At 42.4% G+C, this 22,141-nt stretch overlaps 1 protein-coding gene across 2 annotated transcripts in view; it reads left to right on the top strand.

The window, feature by feature from the left end:
* SEZ6L (seizure related 6 homolog like) overlaps window positions 1–22,141 on the top strand; it is a 607,177-nt gene that overhangs the window by 565,259 nt on the left and 19,777 nt on the right. For both annotated transcript variants that reach the window (XM_063913207.1, XM_063913206.1), the window contains exons 13-14: window positions 1,490–1,681; window positions 19,352–19,546. In XM_063913207.1, the coding sequence (XP_063769277.1) occupies window positions 1,490–1,681; window positions 19,352–19,546 (387 nt within the window). The remainder of the gene's footprint in view (window positions 1–1,489; window positions 1,682–19,351; window positions 19,547–22,141) is intronic.

Below are 22,141 nucleotides of genomic sequence, written 5' to 3'. Positions count from 1 at the left end.
AGCAGGTTTGAGGGTTGGGATTGCTCATTGTGTGTTTATTTCTGGTTCTAAAGTCTATTTTTAGTATACCTGATGAAAAGAACTAAATGTTTTCATAGCTAATATAAATGTTATTAAGTATTAGAAAGCCCAGGGTAAACCAGTTCCCATGGAATGCAAATTATTCTGAATCAACCTGTTTAATTCTAACGATACAAATATTTTTAATGTCATCCATATCATTCCATTTCTGGCTGGCAGGCAGGAATATAATTGGTATTAACCTGATACCCTTTGTTAATTAACTGAGGTTTCAATTGGAATAGTAAAAAATTACTTATATCATTCCAAGAGGGATATTATTATTGAGAAGATTAAATGTCTTATTTATATACACACACGTACACATAGCTATCATACTGACACAAATGTGAACTGTAAGCTAATGCACAATAACAGGTTATACAACTTGAATAGGACACACTATATGTATGTATGTGTATACTATAGATAGATAGATAGATAGATAGATAGATAGATAGATAGATAGATAGATAGATAGATAGATAGATTTTGCCAGATGTGTTGCACTTGGGTAGGGGCCACAGGTCTTGTGCGTCAGAGATTCAGAGCCAGCAGCTGTCCTCAGTTTAATCATTTGGCCATTATGTCTATTAGCATAAAAAAAAACATCATCATGGTTAATTACTGGAGGAATAGTGTACAATGGTTTTCTTGTACAGGTGGTAAGAAGTTGGAACATTCATGGGGTGTAGAAGAGAAGGAGGGGGAAACAAAATGTCAACTATGTTCATGACAATCGTTTTGGAGCATTCTGACTTATAAAAATATAAAATAAACACACTCATCCATTACTCATAAAGTCCTAATAGTATATTACATGTTTAGTACTGAATGCTTATACTGTATGTAAGTCTCTGCAAAGTTGGTAACCATATAAAGACATGAACTTGTGAACTAAAGACTTTTATACTCCTTGCAGATCTCCAAGTTGATTTTTGTAGTTTTTGCTTTAGTAATAATGTTACTACTGTATGCACTGATTTCAATTGACTTTTATACTACTCAGTGTTGTGACTAAGATATTTACTGGAAGCGATTTACTAAAGCTGACCTTATGTCTGCACATGGTGGAGGTAACCATTTTGTGTGCTGAGTTAATATTAATTCATGAAAATGCAGCCTATGAGTTCTCTAGGAACTAATGAAATTGCAACAAAGTGCCTGCTTTCAAGTGAATAATCAGCTGCTTTCTTAAGAATATTGGCTAGCAAACAAAATGGCAGCCACCTGTTTGTACCGGTGACAGAAACACATTAAGGTTTTCCAGAAATGTGTTTAGTTGTCCACACATGTCTATTGAAATGGATGCTTATAATACTCAGCATGTTGCTTATCATACAATTTCTCTGTGACTCATTTCACTGTCAATTTATATAATTACTTATTATTGATCTGCGTGTCCTCTCTCTCTTTCTTTGTGTTGCAGTCATGTACTGCACAGATCCTGGGGAGGTGGAACACTCCACTCGTCTTATTTCAGATCCCGTCCTGCTAGTGGGAACAACTATCCAGTACACATGCAATACAGGCTTTGTGCTTGAAGGAAGTTCTCTGCTGACATGTTACAGCCGGGAGACAGGGACCCCTATTTGGACATCAAGAATTCCACATTGTGTTTGTAAGTCAATCAAATCTTGTCTTCCGTGGTACTCAGTGTGACCATTTACCTAAACCACAGATGTCCAATCAGTGACCCAGTGTGCATTTATGCATCACAGCGCCAGGGTGTGTCTATGGCAGTGAAAACTCCAGCTCTACTGGAAGTGGACATAATGTACTTAAGTTGTAATTTACTTTTGCTACAAATATTAAATAAATATAAGGTCCTTTAATTGCTTAAGAGGAAAAAACATGGATGCATATAGAAATACTTCTTAAATCAGTTCAGCATAATTTAATAAATCTATACTAAATAGAAAGGATTTACAAGATAGCCCTGAGAAGTAATGTTCCACCTTCTGAATGTAGGTGCCAATAAGTGGGCTGCATGCTCAGTGTGGATACCAATAGTGTGAGGGGTATTGTGTAATGTGCTTGATAACAAAGTGTGCATCTGCACAAGATGGCTGACAGAGGAAGAAGCCTCTTCAATTTGGCTAAGGGTTAAAGAAATAATTTTGCATTTAAGCCCACCCAATTCCTTGTTCCACTAATGAGTTCAGCAATAAACCTCTACCAAATTGCAGAGCAGTCAATACATTTTGACTTGGATTAGAATCTGACACATTTTGTATCCCAGGTGTGTGTGTGTGTGTGTATATATATATATATAAATATCTAAAAGTTCAGACACAAAAATTGCTGTCTTACATGTGTATTTGCTTTTATCTCAAGAAACATCTAATTTAAAACATAGAACTACTGTATTTTTATGTCAGATACACTTACACAAAAAACTATAGCAAAGAGAAGTGGCTTGACAAAGTTGCATTGTCTAATTCATACACACTATAATGTTATGAAATATGACATAAACATGATATCATCCATAGACTCTTTACAGTGTTTGATTAGAAGAATTAAGTTGCATCTTTCATATAAAATGCAATGAAGTACGATCAGACCACTATTCCGTCATTAAACTTTTTCAAAATCCTATGGGAACGCTAATAAATTATTATTACCAGATGGAGTAATCAGTACAGAAATAACTATTGAAAAGCAACTAGTTAAAGCTTCTGGGTTCATCAGCACCTGTCTTTTACTTCAGGCCTCCAGTACAAAACATCACACCTCCTAAGAAAATGATCTGGAGATGTGTTCACCATACTTGCCTACCCTCCCGCATTCTGCAGGAGACTCCCTGAAATAGCAGCAATCTCCCTGATTGCACCTTAGCCCCATTATGCACCTGTTACATTCCTGGGGGGGAAAAGAAATCAGAGACAGGGCTGCCACCAGAAATTGTGGGGCCCGGGACTGACAAAATAGGAAGAGCCCCCCCCCCCCCCCCCCCCGAAAAAAAAGTAAAATAAAAATAAATATACATTCCAAAAAATAAAAAATAATATTTCTATTCCAGTGCCAGATATGCCCCCAGTACCAGATACAGAAATGCCCCCACTGTGCCTGACAGATATGCACCCAGTGCCAGATACAGAAATGCCCCCAGTGCCAGATGCATATATGCCCCCAGTGTCAGATATGCCCCCAGTGCCAGATACAGAAATGCCCCCACTGTGCCTGCCAGATATGCCCCCAGTGCCAGATATGCCCCTAGTGCCAGATATGCCCCCAGTGCCAGATATGTCCCACTCCCCAGTGCCAGATATGCCCCCAGACCCCAGTGCCAGGTACACATGTCCTCAAAGCTCCGGGACCCCTTTTCATAAAACACACAGTCACAGACAACAGAGACATACATACTTACCTGTGTAAAGAAATACTTACCTACAAATGCATCCTCTCTGCTCTCTCTGTCTCTCCACGCTATCTGCTGCTGCCGGCCGCCTCCTGTCCCTAGCTCCGCGGCTCCTCTTCACCCGACGCGACGTAACGTCATGATTTCACGCTGCGTCGCATTTGAATAAAATAAACTTTATTTAGCCAAACAGCAAGCTGCAGCTTGCTGTGATCGGCGGCGGGACACGAAGGGGCAACAGCCGCGCCGCAGTCAGTGTCACCGGTGGCGGTCGCCGCCGGGAATAGCTGCTGTGTGTGCAGCCCGGGCCCTCCACTCTGTCAGAGTGGCCGGGCCCGGGACAACTGTAAACAGGGCAACCCCCTGATGGCGGCCCTGATCAGAGATATATACATTCAGATGGGATCATCTGTGTAATTTCCCTGCATTGGTTATAAGGCACAATGATCCCTATGGCTACATGCTTTTTAAATAAGGTTTCTCGTGGCCACTTGCAGTATATGGAACCTCTTGTAAAACACAATACACAAACAAATCCTGCAAAGTATCAGTGTCTTTTATTCAACAAGTAGATCTTACTAACTTTGGGGTCCATTTACATTTGGATGTAAGTCATTTGTATTCCTCTCAGATGTAACAGTACACATCCGCACTGATAAGTGTTACTTTCACAATTTCACTGAAATGTTTTTCAAAAGTAGGCAAGTATGGTGTTCACATCTCATCAAGTCACACATCCATAGCTTGTGCTATACTTATGCTTGCCAGTCCATGTTCCAACTCTTCAGACATACCGTACAGTAAGGGACTGTAAGTATAGTGCCTTGCTAAAGTATTCACCCCCCCTTGGCTTTTTACCTATTTTGTTACGGGATACGGTCATTAGGTCGACACCACTTAGGTCGACAGTCATTAGGTCAACCACTATTGGTCGACATGTATTATGTCGACGGGTCATTAGGTCGACATGTTTGTTAGGTTGACATGTACTAGGTAGACAGTTCAAAAGGTCGACATAAGTTTCAAATTTTTTAAAAATGTTGGACTTTTTTATACTTTACGATCCACGTGGACTACAATTGGGAATGGTACCCTGTGCCGAGCGCAGCGGTAGTGGAGTGAGGCACCTTGCCTGAAGCATGGCGAACGAAGCAAGCCATGCGAGGGGACACAGTGCACTAATTGGGGTTCCCCGTCACTTAACGAAGAAAACGACACCAAAAAAAGTTTAAAAAATGTCATGTCGACCTTATGACTTGTCGACCTAGTACATGTCGACCTAATGACCCTATCGACTTAATGTCCCTGTCGACCTAATGCATGTACACCAATAGTGGTTGACCTAATGACGGTCGACCTAATGACTGTCGACCCAACGACCCATACCCTTTGTTATATTACAACATATAATTTAATTATTTTTTTTATCTGAATTTTATGTGATGGATATGCACAAAATAGTCTAAGTTGGTGAAGTGAAATGAGAAAAATTTATATAAAAAATTATTTTGAAAATAAAAATTTGAAAATTAGCATGTGCATATGTTCTGGTGCAACCAATTACCTTCAGAAGTCACATAATTAGTGAAATGTAGTCCACCGGTGTGCAATCTAAGTGTCACATGATCTGTCAGTATAAACACACCTTTTCTGAAAGGACCCAGAGGCTGCAGCAACACTAAGTAAGAGGCATCACACCATGAAGACCAAGGAGCTCTCCAAACAAGTCAAGGACAAAGGTGTTGAGAAGTACAAGTCAGGGTTGGGTTATAAAAAAATATCCAAATCTTTGATGATTCCCCGGAGCACCATCAAATCCATCATCTTCAAATGGAAAGAACATAGTAGCACAACAAACCTGCCAAGAGAGCCGGTCACAAAAACTCACAGACCGGGCAAGGAGGGCATTAATCAGAGAGGCAGCACAGAGACCAAAGGTAACCCTGAAGGAGCTGCAGAGTTCCACAGCAGAGACTGGTGTATCTGCGCATGTGATCACAATAAGCCGTACACTCCATAGAGCTGGGCTTTATGGAAGAGTGGCTGGAAAAAAACAATACTTAGTGTTAAAAATAAGAAGGCACGTTTTGAGTTTGCCGAAAGGCATGTGGATGACTCCCCAAATGTATGGAGGAAGGTGCTCTGGTCAGATGAATGTAACTTTTCAGCCACCAAGGAAAACTGGTGCAAACCCAACACATCCCATCACCCCAAAAACACCATCCCCACAGTGAAACATGGTGGTGGCAGCATCATGCTGTGGGGATGTTTTTCAGCAGCAGGGACTGGGAAAGATGGATGTTTCGAGTTGAGGGAAAGATGGATGGTGCCAAATACAGGGATATTCAGGAGCAAACCTGTTTCAGTCTGCCTGTGAATTGAGACCGGGACGGAGGTTCACCTTCCAGCAGGACAATGACCCGAAGCATACTGCTAAAGCAACACTCGAGTGGTTTAAGGGGAAACATTTAAATGTGTTGGAATGGCCCAGTCAAAGCCCAGGTCTCAATCCATTTGAGAATCTGGGGTCAGACTTGAAGATTGCTGCTCACAAGCGGTAACCAATCAAACATGAAGGAGCTGAAGCAGTTTTGCCTTGAGGAATGGACAAAAATCCCAGTGGCAAGAAGTGGCAAGCTCAAAGCGACTTGCAGCTGTAATTGACACAAAGGGTGGCTCTACAAAGTACTGACTTTAGGGGGATGAATAGTTATACGCGCTAAAGTTTTCTGTTATTTTGTCCTATTTGCGTCACAATAAAAAAAAAACATCTTCAAAGTTGTAGCCATGTTGTCAGGTCTGTAACTGTGTCTGTACCCGGAGGGGGCACTTGTGGGTCAGTGGTGGTGCGGTGGAGGAAACAAGGAGGTTGTAGAAGCTTCTTGCGCATGTGCGCAATTATATTTATTTAGCACACAGAGGTATGAACAGTCACTGAAGCACAATAACAACACTGATGGTTTGAGCAAAGAAGCTGACAGAGGTATAACAACAGTCACAGGTGATGATCTGTAAACCAGTGAAATTAATAACTGTGATGACTGGCCTGGAAGCCGATGGCAAACATCAATGGTCGACTTGGAAGTCGATGGTAACAGGATCCAATATGCAGATGATAGTAATGCAGCTGATAACAGTGAACACAGGCAATAGTAACTCCGGAGACTGGTCTGGAAACCAACAGCAATAGATTCATACAGTCTGTATATATGCACAAGTCCACAAAGCCAAGCAAGGCCAAAGCAGAAGACAGTTTGTAAATTGCAAGCTGGTTGTTTTAAGTGCCAGATGGAATAGCACAGTGCTGAACGCAAACAAACAACACACAGGTGAGAATGGTAAGTAGCACCTGGAGAGAGTCTCTTACTGTATGCAGAGGTGGAAGCTGACTGTGGAAGGAGTTGTAGCAGAGCAGGATGGCTGGAGCCTGTAGTTCCATGGAGACACTGGAGCAAGGACATCACAGGAGACTGGAGCCAGGAGACGCTGTACACTGGATGTGACGCGTTGATCAAGGCGATGAGACTGAGCCGATGTTCTGGATTTATACCCCCTGGTCATCAGGCATTGGATGCTTGAATCTTGTGTGCAGACACAGCTCAGGATTGGGTGTTTGCAGGTCAGCTGACCGCAAGTGTCATGGCAGCGCCCATGCTGCAGAGATGGTGGGTACACACTAAATGGACTTCAGGGGTACACAATGACAAAGAGCACCGTGCCCGCGGACAGAGAGTTCATGCAGTCGCAGACTGGGGCCTGCAAACCAGCGCGCTGGTAAGTGAGATGCCGCTGAATGCCAATTCCTGACAGTACCCCCCCCCCCCCTTTATGGGTGGGCACCGAACACCCACAAGGCTTGGAAGGGAAAATTCTATGAAAAGCTTGAACTAACCATGGCGCATATACATCAGTGGCGTTAATTCAACTCCTCTCTCCAGGACCATACCCGGACCAGTCAATCAGATACTGTAGAAGAGCATACCGATGTCGGGAATCCAAGATCTTCCCAACCTCGTACTCTGTGCCCCTATGAGTTTGAACTTTTGGAGCCACTGGAAGAGCTTTCTGGAAACTGTTAAGAATCAAAGGTCTGAGGAGAGAAATATTAAATGAGTTTGGGATTTTTAAATAAGGAGGTAATTTCAGCTTGTATGCCACTGGATTGATGACACATTCAACAGGAAATAAACCAATGAACCATGGAGCAAACTTCATAGAAGGAACTCTGAGATGGAGGTTACAGGTGGATAACCAGACTTTATCACCTGGCTTTAAATTTGGAACTGCTAGCCTTTTCCGATCTGCAAAGACTTTGTACTGGTTAGATGCTTTTTTGAGAGAAAGGTGACATTTTTTTCCAAATCTGAGAGTACTGCTGAAGAACTGAAGAAGCAGTGGGTACATCAACAACAGGAAGATCTTGAAAATCTGGAACTCTGGGATGTTGACCATAAACTGCAAAGAAAGGAGTAGTATCGGTGGCTGAATGATAACGGAAGTTGTAAGCAAATTCGGCCCAGGGCAACAAATCCACCCAGTCGTCTTGTGAAGAAGAGATGTAGAGTCTTAGAAAGGTCTCAAGCTCCTGGTTTACTCTCTCTGTCTGCCTATTCATTTGCGGATGGTATGCTGTGAAAAACTTGAGTTTGACTTGCAAGGCGGAACATAAGGCCCTCCTGAATCTTGACAAAAATTTAACTCCACGGTCGGAAATAATTTCAGTTGGAAGTCCATGTAATCTAAAGATTTCACGTAAAAATAATTGTGCAAGTTTTGGAACAGGGGGCAAGCCAATGAGAGGAACGAAGTGGGTCACCTTAGAGAACCGGTCGACCATTATCCAGATGGTATCGTACCCCTTGGAGGGAGGTAGATCTGAAATAAAATCCATTGACAGATGACACCAGGGACAACTTGGTATGGAATTTGGCAACAGTTGACCAGCAGGAGATTGACGAGGAACTTTATGCTGGGCGCATTTGGGACATGTAGCTACGAATTCTTGTTTATCGGCTTTCATATGCGGCCACCAATAGGATTGCTACAAGAACTTATACTTTTTGAGGATTCCAGGATGACCAGTGAACTTAGAAGTGTGAGCCCAAGACAGAAGATTTGGACGAAGCTCAGGTGAAACGAACATCTTGCCAGGAGGTGGAGCTGGAGACACATTAGTGGAAGTAAAAACCACAGGATTGAGAACTGGTCAAGAAACTTGTTCTGAAGATTCTTCATTAGCACTCATGGAGCGTGATAAGGCATCCACTTTGACATTCTGAGAGCCAGGACGAAACTGCAACTTGAAATTAAAACGTGAAAAGAATAAGGCCCACTTTGCTTGTCAAGGATTCAGACACTGTGCAGCCTTCAGGTAAAGGAGGTTTTCTGTGGTCAGTATAGATGGTGATGTGAATCTTGGCGCCCTCTAACAGATACCTCCATTCTTCGAGGTCCAGTTTAATTGCTAGCATCTCCTGGTCTCCGATGGAGTAGTTCATCTCGGCGGGTGAGAAACTACGGGAGAAGAACCCGCAACGGTGAGTCTTACCATCGGCGCCCGCTTGGGATAAGACTGCGCCAACACCAACCGTCGAGGCGTCCACCTCTAAAACGAAAGCCCTGTTTACATCTGGCTGATGTAACACAGGAGCTGAAACAAAAGCTTGTTTAATTTTTCGAAAGGCAGGCAGTGCTTCTTCAGTCCACTGGGAAGGACTCGCCCCTTTCTGAGTGAGGCAACTAATGGGAGCTATCAATGTGGAGAATCCTTTGATACATTTTCTATAATAGTTGGCAAAGCCAATGAAACGCTGAATTGACTCGAGTGTACTGGGAAGTGACCAGTTCTCTATGGTTTCCAACTTGGCTGGATCCATTTGGAGATCGGAACCAGAAATTATGTACCCTAGGAAGGGCATTGAAGGAGTTACAAAAGTACACTTGGACAGTTTCCTATAAAGATGATTCTGTCGAAGACGTCGAACAACCTCATTCACTTGTGGAGGCCAAGTCATGGGAGAAGATCAGGATGTCATCGAGGTAGACTACCACATACTTGTACAATATGTCTCGGAATATTTCATTGACAAACTTCTGGAATACCGCCGGGGCATTACTTAGGCCGAAGGTCATCACTAGATATTCATAGTGGCCATCGTGATTGTTGAAGCCGGTTTCCCACTCAGCGGATCCTGATGAGGTAAACCCCACCGAGATCTGGATTGGTGAAGATACTGGCACCTTTGACTCTGTCGAATAGTTCCGTGATTAATGGCAGAGGGTAGCTGTTCTTAATAGCAATATCATTTAAACCTCGGTAATCGATGCAAGGGCGTAATCCTCCGTCTTTTTTCTTGACAAAGAAAAACCCCGCCCCTGCTGGAGATGAGGAAGGATGGATGAACCCTTTCTGTAGATTTTCTCTTATTTACTCACTCATAGCGAGGGCCTCAGGAACGGAGAGAGGATATGTGCATCCTTTGGGTGGGTCTTCCCCGGGAGGAGATCAATGGGACAATCCCATTCTTGATGGGGAGGCAGAACATCAGCGGCCTTTTCACTGAAGACGTCAGCAAAATCCTTGAGGCATCAGGAAGTCCAGACTGGGGTTTTAACCTTGAAGAGCTCACAGGACAGATTTGAGCCAAACAGGAATGGAAACAAGAAGGACTCCATGTGGAGAATTGTGGGTTGTGTATTTGAAGCCAGGGCATGCCCAGTATAATCTCATGAGTGGCTTTAGGGATGACCAAAAATTAAATGAACTCGGAATGGAGGAAGCCCACTCCCAGGACCACTGGCTTAGTTTGCTGATTGATGGAACCCTTGGAAATGCAACTACTATCCACGGCAGTGAGGTAGACAGGGCAAGACAACTTTAAAACAGGTAGATGGATCTTATCAACTGCAGCTTGTGTAATAAAGTTCCCAGCAGCACCACAATCTGCTAAAGCAGAAAAGGTATGTACCGTATATACTCGAGTATAAGCCGACTTTTTCAGCACTTTTTTTTGTGCTGAAAAAGCCACCTCGGCTTATACTCAAGTCAGCGTTAGGAGAGACACGGAGAGCACAGCGCGCGGCTCTCCTGTGTCCCTCCTGCATCTCCGGCGGCAGCGGCGTCTGTGTGGTAAAGGAAGTGCACAAACCGGCACTTCCTTTAACACACGCCGCTGCCGCCGGAGACGCAGGAGGGACACAGGAGAGCCGTGCACTGCGCTCTCCGTTTCCCTCCTTCAGAAGACAGCGCGGGAGCGACGGAGGGTAAGTATCTAGCACTGTGGGGCATATCTGGCACACCTGGCACTGTGGGGCATATCTGGCACACCTGTCACTGTGGGGCATATCTGGCACACCTGGCACTGTGGGGCACACCTGGCACATCTGGCACTGTGGGGCACATCTGGCACTGTGGGGCATATCTGGCACTGTGTGGCATATCTGGCACTGTGGGGCATATCTGGCACTGTGGGGTATTGTGTGGCATATCTGGCACTGTGTGGCATATCTGGCACATCTGGCACTGTGGGACATATCTGGCACTGTGGGGCATATCTGGCATATCTGGCACTGTGGGGCATATCTGGCACTGTGGGGCATATCTGGCACTGTGTGGCACATCTGGCACTGTGGGGCACATCTGGCACTGTGGGGCATATCTGGCATATCTGGCACTGTGGGGCATATCTGGCACATCTGGCACTGTGGGGCATATCTGGCACTGTGGGGCATATCTGGCACTATGAGTTCTGTGTACGGGTAGAGCTGCATTTCCCACCCTAGGCTTATACTCGAGTCAATAAGTTTTCCCAGGTTTTTGTGGTAAAATTAGGTGCCTCGGCTTATATTCGGGTCGACTTATACTCGAGTATATACGATAATCCATTCTGTGTTTCCAAAGTTAGAGGGAGGATGAGGTCTCGAGAAGAAGGAACTTTGGTTGAAATTCCTAACTTGACTCCTTCTTTGCAAGTTAGGATATGGCGTTTCCCGAACGAGAAGGACAGGAACCAATCATGTGACCAACAGCAGCACAATATAGACACAGTCTCTCCTGTAAACTTCTTGACCGCTCCTCAGGGGTTAAACAGGACCTATTTACTTGCATAGGCTCATCAGAAGTTGTGGGTAGGGACTGTACTTGAGGCATAGCCCAATGCTTGCGAGGGTCACTTTGAGAACGTTCACTGGTTCTTTTGCGTAAACGCAGGTCCAGTTTCACACATAGGGAGATCTCGGGTTGCCAACTCATCTTTTATACGATCAGACAGTCCATGCCAGAACTCAGCAACCAACGCTTGATTATTCCATTTAACCTCTGATGCCAAAGTCTGGAACTGGATCACATATTGTCCCACGGTGCATGTTCCCTGGCGAATCTGGAGGATGTCTGAAGAAGCAGATGTTGTACGCCCAGGTTCATCAAAGATGCATCGAAATGCAGCAACAAATTCTGTATAGTTGTTTAGGAGAGAATCTGCTCGCTCCCATAATGGGGAGACACAATTCAAGGCAGGACCAGTCAGGAGGGACACAATGGATGCAACCTTTGTCCTAGGTGTCGGGAAGTTGTGCGGCAGCAATTCAAAGTGGACTTCACACTGATTCCATGACACATTTTGGGATTACCATCGAATTTACTAGGCGTAGGAAGATGGAGATGAGACCCTGGAGAGGTATCAACTGGAGGACCTGAAGCTGTGGAACTGGAAACTAGAGCTGAAGCTGGAGTAACAGAACTTGGAAGAGACTGTTGTAAAGTGTCCAGTCAGGAAGACATCCCTTGCAGAAACTGTATAATCTGCTGCAGCCTCTTGACCATAGAGTTGTGACACTAAACTTTGAAGGGCCCCTGCCCCAACACTCTGACCGCCGTCCGGGTCCATGGGCCTTGAATAAACTGTCAGGTCTGTAACTGTTTCTGTACCCGGAGGGTGCTCTAGTGGGCCAGTGGTGGTGCGGTGGAGGAAACGAAGAGGCTGTAGAAGATTCCTGCGCATGTGCGCAATGATATTTATTTGGTACACAGAGGTATGAACAGTCACTGAAGCACAATAACAATACTGATGGTTTGAGCAAAGAAGCTGACAGAGGTATAACAACAGTCACAGGTGATAATCTGTAAACCAGTGAAATTAATAACTGTGATGACCGGCCTGGAAGTCGATGGCAAACATCGATGGTCGACTTGGAAGTCGATGGTAACAGGATCCAATATGCAGACGATAGTAATGCAGCTGATAACAGTGAACACAGGCAATAGTAACTCCGGAGATTGGTCTGGAAACCAACAGCAATAGATTCACACAGTCTGTATATATGCACAAGTCCACAAAGCCAAGCAAGGCCAAAGCAGGAGACAGTTTGTAAATTGCAAGCTGGTTGTTTTAAGTGCCAGATGGAATAGCACAGTGCTGAACGCAGATAAACAACACACAGGTGAGAATGGTAAGTAGCACCTGGAGAGAGTCTCTTACTGCATGCAAGGGTGGAAGCTGACTGTGGAAGGCGTTGTAGCAGAGTAGGATGGCTGGAGCCTGTAGTTTCACAGAGAGACTGGAGCAAGGAAATCAGAGGAGACTGGAGCCAGGAGACGCTGTACACTGGATGTGACACGTTGTTCATGGCGATGAGACGGAGCCGATGTTCTGGATTTATACCACCTGGTCAGCAGACATTGGATGCTTGAATCATGTGTGCAGACATAGCACAGGATTGGGTATTTGTAGGTCAGCTGACCGCAAGTGTCATGGCGGTGCCCATGCTGCACAGATGGTGGGTACACACTAAATGGACTTCAGGGGTACACAATGACAATGAGCACCATGCCCATGGACAGAGCATTCATGCAGCTGCAAACTGGGGCCGTGACCTCCGGAGGCCTGCACACCAGTGCGCTGGTGAGCTGCCACTGAGTGGCCGATTCCTGACACATGTTCTGTGAATGAAATGATGCAAACCTTCAAACAATCCATTTTAATTGCAAAAACGTGAAAAATGCAAAAGGGGGGGAATACTTTAGCAAGGCACTGTTAGTGAGATAAAATATAGAAGAGAATGAACCTGGGCGCACCTTAGGAGTCGGCCCAATCCTGACAACTAAGTATCTCCCCAATCAGATATAAGGATAAAGATGAATATGAAAATAAGTGGAGGATCAAAGGCGACAACTATAACAACACGATGAAATGAAATATCAAACAGTATGAATTATACGACCCATATGGTCCTTTATCTCTGTATTCAAGCCAATTTTTTCTCACAATTGGCAGAAAATCCTATGAACCATGTAACAAAAGAGAAAAAAAGAAGAACAACAATGGGGGTAATTCCAAGTTGATTGCAGCAGGAATTTTGTTAGCAGTTGGGCAAAACCATGTGCACTGCAGGGGAGGCAGATTTAACATGTGCAGAGAGAGTTAGATTTTGGTGTGGTGTGTTCAATCTGCAATCTAATTTGCAGTGTAAAAATAAAGCAGCCAGTATTTACCCTGCACAGAAATAAAATAACCCACCCAAATCTAACTCTTTCTGCACATGTTATATCTGCCTTCCCTGCAGTGCATATGGTTTTGCCCAACTGCTAACAAAATTCCTGCTGCGATCAACTTGGAATTACCCCCTATGTGTAGTATTGTCTGAAAGGAAAAGTTTCATAATAAAATATCCATGTGTTTGGAAAAAGAAAGGTGATTCTGTATTGCTGATGAGATAAGTATAGAGTCTCGCCACCACTGAAATTATATCCACGGCGTTCCGAAACTCACTTAAATACATGCAGTGACAAAACATGTAGCGGTATCTTTACACCAGGAACATACAGACAAACCGATAATGAAGTGTCTGAATCTAATTGAGCGTATCCAACTCACATAGAGAGAAGGTGGGTTCCAAGTATCTGGGTTTCTTTATACACGAATTCCACAGCAGTGAATGTAGAAAGCCAAAAATGTATTCGAAGGATAGGTATCCATTCACAGAGTCAAACTTTCCCAATCAAGATGGTAATGGCACAAAAATGTAACGAAAGTCCTAAAAGCAGGAGATTAAAGTCCGGACTCAAACCTGCAGTTAACTTTAGTTCATATGTCCAATGGGTGGGATGTAGTCTCAGTGATGGTCCTTAGTTAGTCCACTGGTCTCAGCACCAATGCCGTTTCGATCATCAAGGATCTTTTTCAAGGAGTACCAGTGGAAGTAAAAGGAAGTAGTATTTATATCACATATCCAGGAAGTGACATAGGAGTTTCCATTGACTTGCTTTTCCCTTCCAGATTTTAGTTGCATCAATTCAGCTCAGGCTTCAACAGGGATTGGAATTTCAAGCATTTTAACTAAATCCCGTTTCTAGATGATGAGTTCAGCAGTTAAGTAATGGGTTTTTTTTAAAATAAAGACATTATGATTAGTAGAAGAAGTAGTATGAGGAAAAGAGAGAGGGAAGATTTGGTTTTATTCTATTGCAGCAAACTACTGAAAAAGGAAATAGGATGATATCATTCCATTTGGAGGAAAGAATGACTTCTCTGCATAAGGTTAAAGCATTGTTCTAGTGAAATAAAAGGAGAGCTAATTTAACACTGAGTTAAGAGTATAAAGCAGGTGACAAGTTGGATAAATGACTTCTCTTCCAGGAAACTTAATTTCCTTATGTGAAACCCTATTAGTCACTGACTTTACAAATTAGCCTTTTTAATCTGTATTTTGTCAACTGTTACATTTCTAAGAAAATGTAACACATTTCTCAGAAGGACAAGCTTTATGTATTATCAGTTGGAACATTGCTGACTTTTTAATAATGAACATTCTAGTGCCCCTATTATATCTTAGCTCAGTGTCCTTATGTGGGTAATGATAACCAGTGGATGCAGCAAGGGGCGCCACATGCAAGGAGTCAGAAGCTACAGCAGCATTAGAGCACAAGCTAAATGTTCTCCTAATATAGTAACTACAAAACCATTACTGATTCATTTGTTTGAGTGATGCATCTCTCAATGTTATTAGCAATCTTTATGTAATGAGCTGAGGAATAAACCACCTGTAACTTGTGCATTTGAAGAACAAGAGATGATTTTTCCTCTATAAGCATTATTACTAGTTGAGTTTACAAGATACAGTAGCAAAATATACAGAGGCAGCACATTACATTACCATCACCTTGTACTGCACATTTATGTAACATTTTTACTGAAGCATAGTGGCCTGTTTATTAAACCACTCTCATGCGGTAACGGTGGTTTCTGGATTCCTAAGGCACCTAAGCCTGGCAATTTAGTTACATGGCATTTTAACAAAGACTGAACACAGGAGATATCAGAGGGAATTACTGTCTGCACCCATTTATCAAATAAAACAAAAAAAATGAAGCAGTTGTTTGTATCTAGCTACACTCAGTTTTCTCTGTACCAGCAGGCAACAGAAGGGGTGTGCCAATCCTCAATGAACAGCTGGGAAAAAATAGGTGTTAGTAACTAGGTAAAATTAGATGTGCATGATAATAATAATAATAATAATAATAATAATAATTTATAGTAACAGTAATAGCAAAATTGTGAAAATATATAAACTACCAATATGTTAATAAATGAAATATGTAATAAATAAATATTTAATAGAATAAATTATCAAATAACAAAAATATACCCTCAGGAGCAGAAGTAAAACAATCAGATAAGTGTAAACAATATGTATAGAACATGGTTCCTCAAGCTCTGAAAAGTGTAACAGTTTGGAACTTTACCACCAGTAGATAACACCATCTTCAGATGGCATTTGTCCCTGCAGCCTTTATATTACAGTATTGCAGAAAGATTTACAGATCCCTACATGTCAGCCTGTTTTGCGCTTGTATGCCCCGATGGCCACAGATGCATAGTGCAATTAGCTGCTGTGATAAGCAAGTTGCGGTGGAGGTTTTTATGTGACTAAGTCATCACGGAGACAGCCTCTTGTTGTATGACTTCAATGGTAAATCGTCTTATAAAAGTACTTGCAGCAAAATAAAAAATAAAAAAACATCACAAAGCAATAAACATTATTACCATTAACTTAAATGATAAGCACAGAGAAAGTATTTACTTCTACTATTCTACTGCTGTGGGGGGCGTTATGTATAAGGATGGTACTACTACTGGGGGAGCATTACGTATAAGGACGCTACTACTACTGGGGGTGCACTACGTATAAGGATGATACTACTACTAGGGGGGAATTACATATAAGGACGCTTCTACTACTCGGGGTGCACTACGTATAAGGACGCTACTACTACTGGGGGTGGCATTACGTATAAGGATGCTTCTACTACTGGGGGTGCACTACGTATAAGGACGCTACTACTACTGGGGGTGCACTACGTATAAGGATGATACTACTACTAGGGGGGAAATACATATAAGGATGCTTCTACTACTTGGGGTGCACTACGTATAAGGACGCTACTACTACTGGGGGTGGCATTACGTATAAGGACGCTTCTACTACTGGGGGTGCACTACGTATAAGGACGCTACTACTACTGGGGGGCATTACGTATAAGGACACATCTACTACTGGGGGTGCACTGTATAAGGATGCTACTACTACTGGGGGGGCATTACGTATAAGGACGCTTCTACTACTGGGGGTGCACTATGTATACGGACGCTACTACTACTGTGGGCGCATTATGTATAAGGATACTACTACTACTTGGGGGGGCATTATGTATAAGGATGCTACTACTACTGGGGGGGCATTATGTATAAGGATGCTACTACTACTGGGGTCCATTACATATAAGGACGCTACTACTACGGGTGGGGCATTACGTATAAGATGAATAAGATTTTGCTACTGTGTGGTGTTATTTTAAATGGGGGTACTATTGTGTGGCCATGCCCCTTACTTGTGTGACCATACCCCTTTTCCCAGCACACACCAAAGGCGTGCGCTGATCCTTTGTGGAATGTGAGAGGGCACACATTTATAGTTTGCAGTGGGGCGCTGAACACCCTAGCACCAGCCCTGGGTGCATACACACTGGCCGATATATTGGGCTTTCTTTTGAATGGCCGATATATATCGCAGGTCCGTCGGCTAGTGTGTAAGAGCAATATGTTTGTGAATGCCACTGTTCACAGACATATCGCGTAGGTCCTGCAGCACAACCAAAGGCCAATATATCTAATGATATTTTGGAGCATCATGCTGTGTGTACGGGCAGTTAAACATCTGCCCGTGGTGATTGACGCCAAAACTGGATGGGCGCATGTAAATGCCCACCCAGTTCGTGACGTCAGTCCTGATGGATCGGGCAGTGTGTATGCACAAAACACTGCCTGGTCCATCTGTAGATATACAAGTGTGTACCCAGCATAAGGCTTGGAGTTAAAGAAGCAATTGGCAATTGTAAAATGCAAAGCCAAGCCATGGCCATCTTAAAGGGCTTAAGGGGCAGCTGCCCAAGGACCCCACATTTCTAGGGGCCTTTGAGCAGGGGCGGGTTGTTCTGTGGGCATCTCCTCCCCTCCCTCCCTGTGCTGGTGCCTCCTGGGCAACTATAGAGTTAATGACTGTTGATTGGTAGATGGCTAGAGATAGCCACCAATTAGAGTGCTGACAGATATTCACTATATGGAAGCATGTGCAGAGACAACGCAGGAACACAGGAGGGTCATGTTACAATTATTATTTTTTTTATTGGTTCCCATGAATGGGTGTGTAGGAGCCCCAGTGCATTGCTTTGCCCAGGGCCTACAATGCTGTTAAGATGGCCCTGTGCAGAGCTACATGTACTACATGGGTGCGGTCTGACAGTCGCTTATAATGACAATAGAAAAATAACTATTACGAGTACTCTGTTTGGAGGTGACTCGCCAACATTCCATCTCTGTCATATCACCAGATCTATTGAATGCACTGATTTCAACTGTCACAATATATTTGCTGCATCAAAGAGATAGCGAAGAAATCAATACAAGGACACGCCTATATAAGTGTATGCCTGATCTTTGTCAAAGTGACAACAAATCTAACTTTTCCTTTTGTCCTTTTTAATTTACTGCCTCAATTATTGAGTCCATTTTAGGATTTAAAATGTATTGCAAATGTCTTGAAATCATTGATATCCTGTGAAACAGGAATGATGTCTCCATCTAGTGACTAAAGGAGGTATTCTTAGTAATGAAGAAGAGTATGCAAAACATTCTGGTCATGCTGCTGTAATTGGGTAACAAACTCCTTAAGCCCAGCAAGTAATAAACAAAGATAAATTATAGTATGTAATACACAAAATATGTCACATGTGTCATTCTTGTATTACCTGCCATTCTTGTCATTTGTATATTATTGAAAGCAAAATAATCTGATATTTCTAAGCTCATCTGCTACTTGTTTTTTTGTTTTTTGTTTATCTGAAAAAGGGAAAACTTCTTGTGGGATCATGGTTTCAATGCATTTAGCAATGAATAAATAATATACAAAATGATGTCAGTATAAAGCCAGAAAACAACACTAGTAAATAAAATAATTAACTACTCATCAAGAATGATTGTGAGGTTCCCAAACTAGAGGGAGAGTTTATGACTCCAGAGAGAGCAGTCGATTCTCCTACAAGGGCACTTACTTACCTCTAAAGTGGCTGAGGACGCATGTTCACAAATCACATCAAGATTCTATTGATATCTCTCTTCACCTAATTCTGTTAGACTAGAGGACACATATGGAAGTTAGGCTAGTATGGTCTTAGCATGGCTTACTGTAGGAGAGATGCAGGGGACTTTTACATAGGGAAATGTGAAACATAGAAATTACATGACACTACGGTTCAATCAACCAGCCACAGTTTATATAAATTATGATAAATGGACACCAGTTTATGGGTTTATTTTCTTTTATGCATAATTTATACATTTATCATAGCTGTGAATATTGTGTGTATCATTCTAGCTGAAGAGACACTTGCTTGTGACAATCCTGGACTACCTGAAAATGGCTATCAAATACTCTACAAGAGACTCTATCTTCCTGGTGAATCGCTCACTTTTATGTGTTATGAAGGGTTTGAACTTATGGGAGAAGTCACCATCAAGTGCATTCTTGGTCAACCATCTCAATGGAGTGGACCGCTTCCTGTATGCAAAGGTATTGAGCTATACATCATGCTATCTTATAGTCAAGTGTCCTTAACTTCAGCCTACCCTAAGGATGGTTGTCAAAAAGATAGCTACGCTTGAATGTAGAAATCAGTAGCTTTAAAATACTTTCCCAGTGGATATTATTAAATGTCCTCCTAGCATCAAAGACATTTCATTAGATTGCTGTTACCCAGCATTCCTTTGAGAATAATCCTATAAATCATGCTATGTCACACAGCTCTAAGTAAAGAGATTTTAGGGACTTATTATTGACAAGTCAGCCTCTTAGAAGAACATGAGTTAACTCCTCTTAGTCTTCAATCATTTATAAATTCTGGTATAAATTGGCCTTAGAACCAGATTACTCTTGATACTGAAATGGCTTTGGTGAGCAGACATTATTTTCAATTCCAAACACATTTCATACTGAGAGAGATTGAAAGAGTCTCTGCCAGGTTACACTAAACAAGTTGTTCTATACTGAGTAAGAGAATAATAACTTGTGTCTCAGCAATATCTGCTGTGAGTAGAATAGTATGAACAGTATAGCATAATAGTAGCTATTCATTTCAGCAGCAGGCATATTTTTATTGTATGCTTAAGAATATTACTAGTATGGTCACTTTTAGCAATCGGCGCATTTACATTGCTTAAGCTAATTTAAAATAACTTTTTATTTCTTTATTGTAAGTTCTTGATGAAATAAGTGTGTATGCTACAATCTTTTCTCTACACCAAAAATATTATTACACTGAGCATGTTCTTTCGACAGTGGAGGGTTGCAGGATACTAAATGTCTTTTCAACGCATATTTTAGCATCTGAGTATTCGTGTAATTGACCCTGCTGAGTTCTTTATTGAGTATTTATATAGAGCAATAGGAGGAATTACAAGTCATCAAACTCCATTATTGCTTAATGTGGCTGATCTGTCCACAGCTCCCATTCAAATAGACTAAACCTGCAGCCAGAACAAACTCATTAATCAGTAACAGTTTGATAAATGACACCCACAATGTTATACGATCTTCTAAATTCGACAGCCATGAACATACATTTACTTCTTTGTATGGAAACCTTATTCTTCATTTGCGGTTTGCAGTTCTGGCTGATATATTGTTTCTGAGAAAATTATGGTTAGCTGTGGTTTGTGACTTCATTTAGCAGATAATGAACACCAAAGATAAACTACAAACATTTTACTCTGAAGCTTTATGTTCATTGCCATTCTTTTAAAGTATTAAGCATATATGTAACTATGTTCATAGCATATTAGATGCACTATTTAATGCTGATAGTGTAAATAAATGTGTGTATGTGTGGGGGGGGGGGGGCAGGAGTACGTACACACTTTGAAGTGTTTGCTTTGTTTGCTTTTATTCACGTCAATGCAAAGATCTTTTTCAGCACTCAGAGTCAGAAGTACTAATGCTAGGTTAAAAGATAATAGAGTCCTATAGGAATGCTGACCTATAACGCATATAACGCTATGCTATAGGAACCTTAAAGGCACTATTGTAAATGTACTACAAATACTTTGTTGAAGTGGAGACATGAACATGTGTTAGTTAGTATTGTATTTCAGCACCCACATACATAACATTTAATTAGACAATTAGAGGTTTTTAATAATGTTTTTCAAACAAGTCCTTCATCCAGGTTTCTTCAGTATATGGATTCCTAAAATATTCTACAACATATTAGGAATTCACAGGTTATGTAAACGTCTTTCCCCAAACCAACAGAGCAGTGGAAAGTTCCTCAAGGCCGATATAGATTCTGAGCAAAATTAATATCCCCACAACCAACTTTTTTGCAACATTCTCTTACGGCTCTGCAATCGCTGATGACAATACATATGTGATCTTTTTAGTGGCCATGGCAGGGCCGGATTAAGGCTGGTGGATGCCCAGGTGCTATGAATGCATGGGGAGCCCCACTAGTAAGAGTGATTAAAAATCCTGAACAAACCCCTGCCCCAACCCCCACGAAAATGCAAACACACAAACTGGACATGCACACACACACACACACACACACACACTCGCTGGACATGCACACACGCTGGACACATACTGGCACACACACTGGATGCAGCATCTGTCCTGGGCACTGCAGCATGTGAAGAACAGCACCAGCCAGCAACCGACATGCCTGGGTAAAAGCCAGTGTCTCGCAGGATTTTACAACACTATCCCGCAAGACTGACAGAGTGGCTGCCATTAATAAACAGCTGACTACCGGAGGAGCCTACTCTGCCTTACACACCGGTGTGTGGGGGGGCCCTGGAAGACCGCCCCTGTCGCCCCCCCCTTACTCTGGCCCTGGACCTTGGCGATAAAAGTGATTGGCAAATGATTGTAATGTGCAGATGTGAGGTCATCAACACTCCTGCCAAGTCTATTCAATTTGGCTATTTAATTAATATAGATCTGTTAATTGGGCAATTAAATAAAAGTGTGTGAATACATATGTATTTAAACTGTTTGGGCAAATCTTTTGAAAAAGTTCAGATTTTAAGTTTATGCGTTTTTTTTTGTTTGGTTTTTTTGTCTTCTTGATCCTTCAGATTATAAAATCTCTAGTAAAGACTATGCTATTCC

The sequence above is a fragment of the Pseudophryne corroboree genome, chromosome 1 (genome assembly GCF_028390025.1).
Source record: "Pseudophryne corroboree isolate aPseCor3 chromosome 1, aPseCor3.hap2, whole genome shotgun sequence".
NCBI lineage: Eukaryota > Metazoa > Chordata > Amphibia > Anura > Myobatrachidae > Pseudophryne > Pseudophryne corroboree.
Note: the sequence above shows the minus strand (reverse complement) of the source record. Positions and strands in the feature narration are given on the sequence as shown.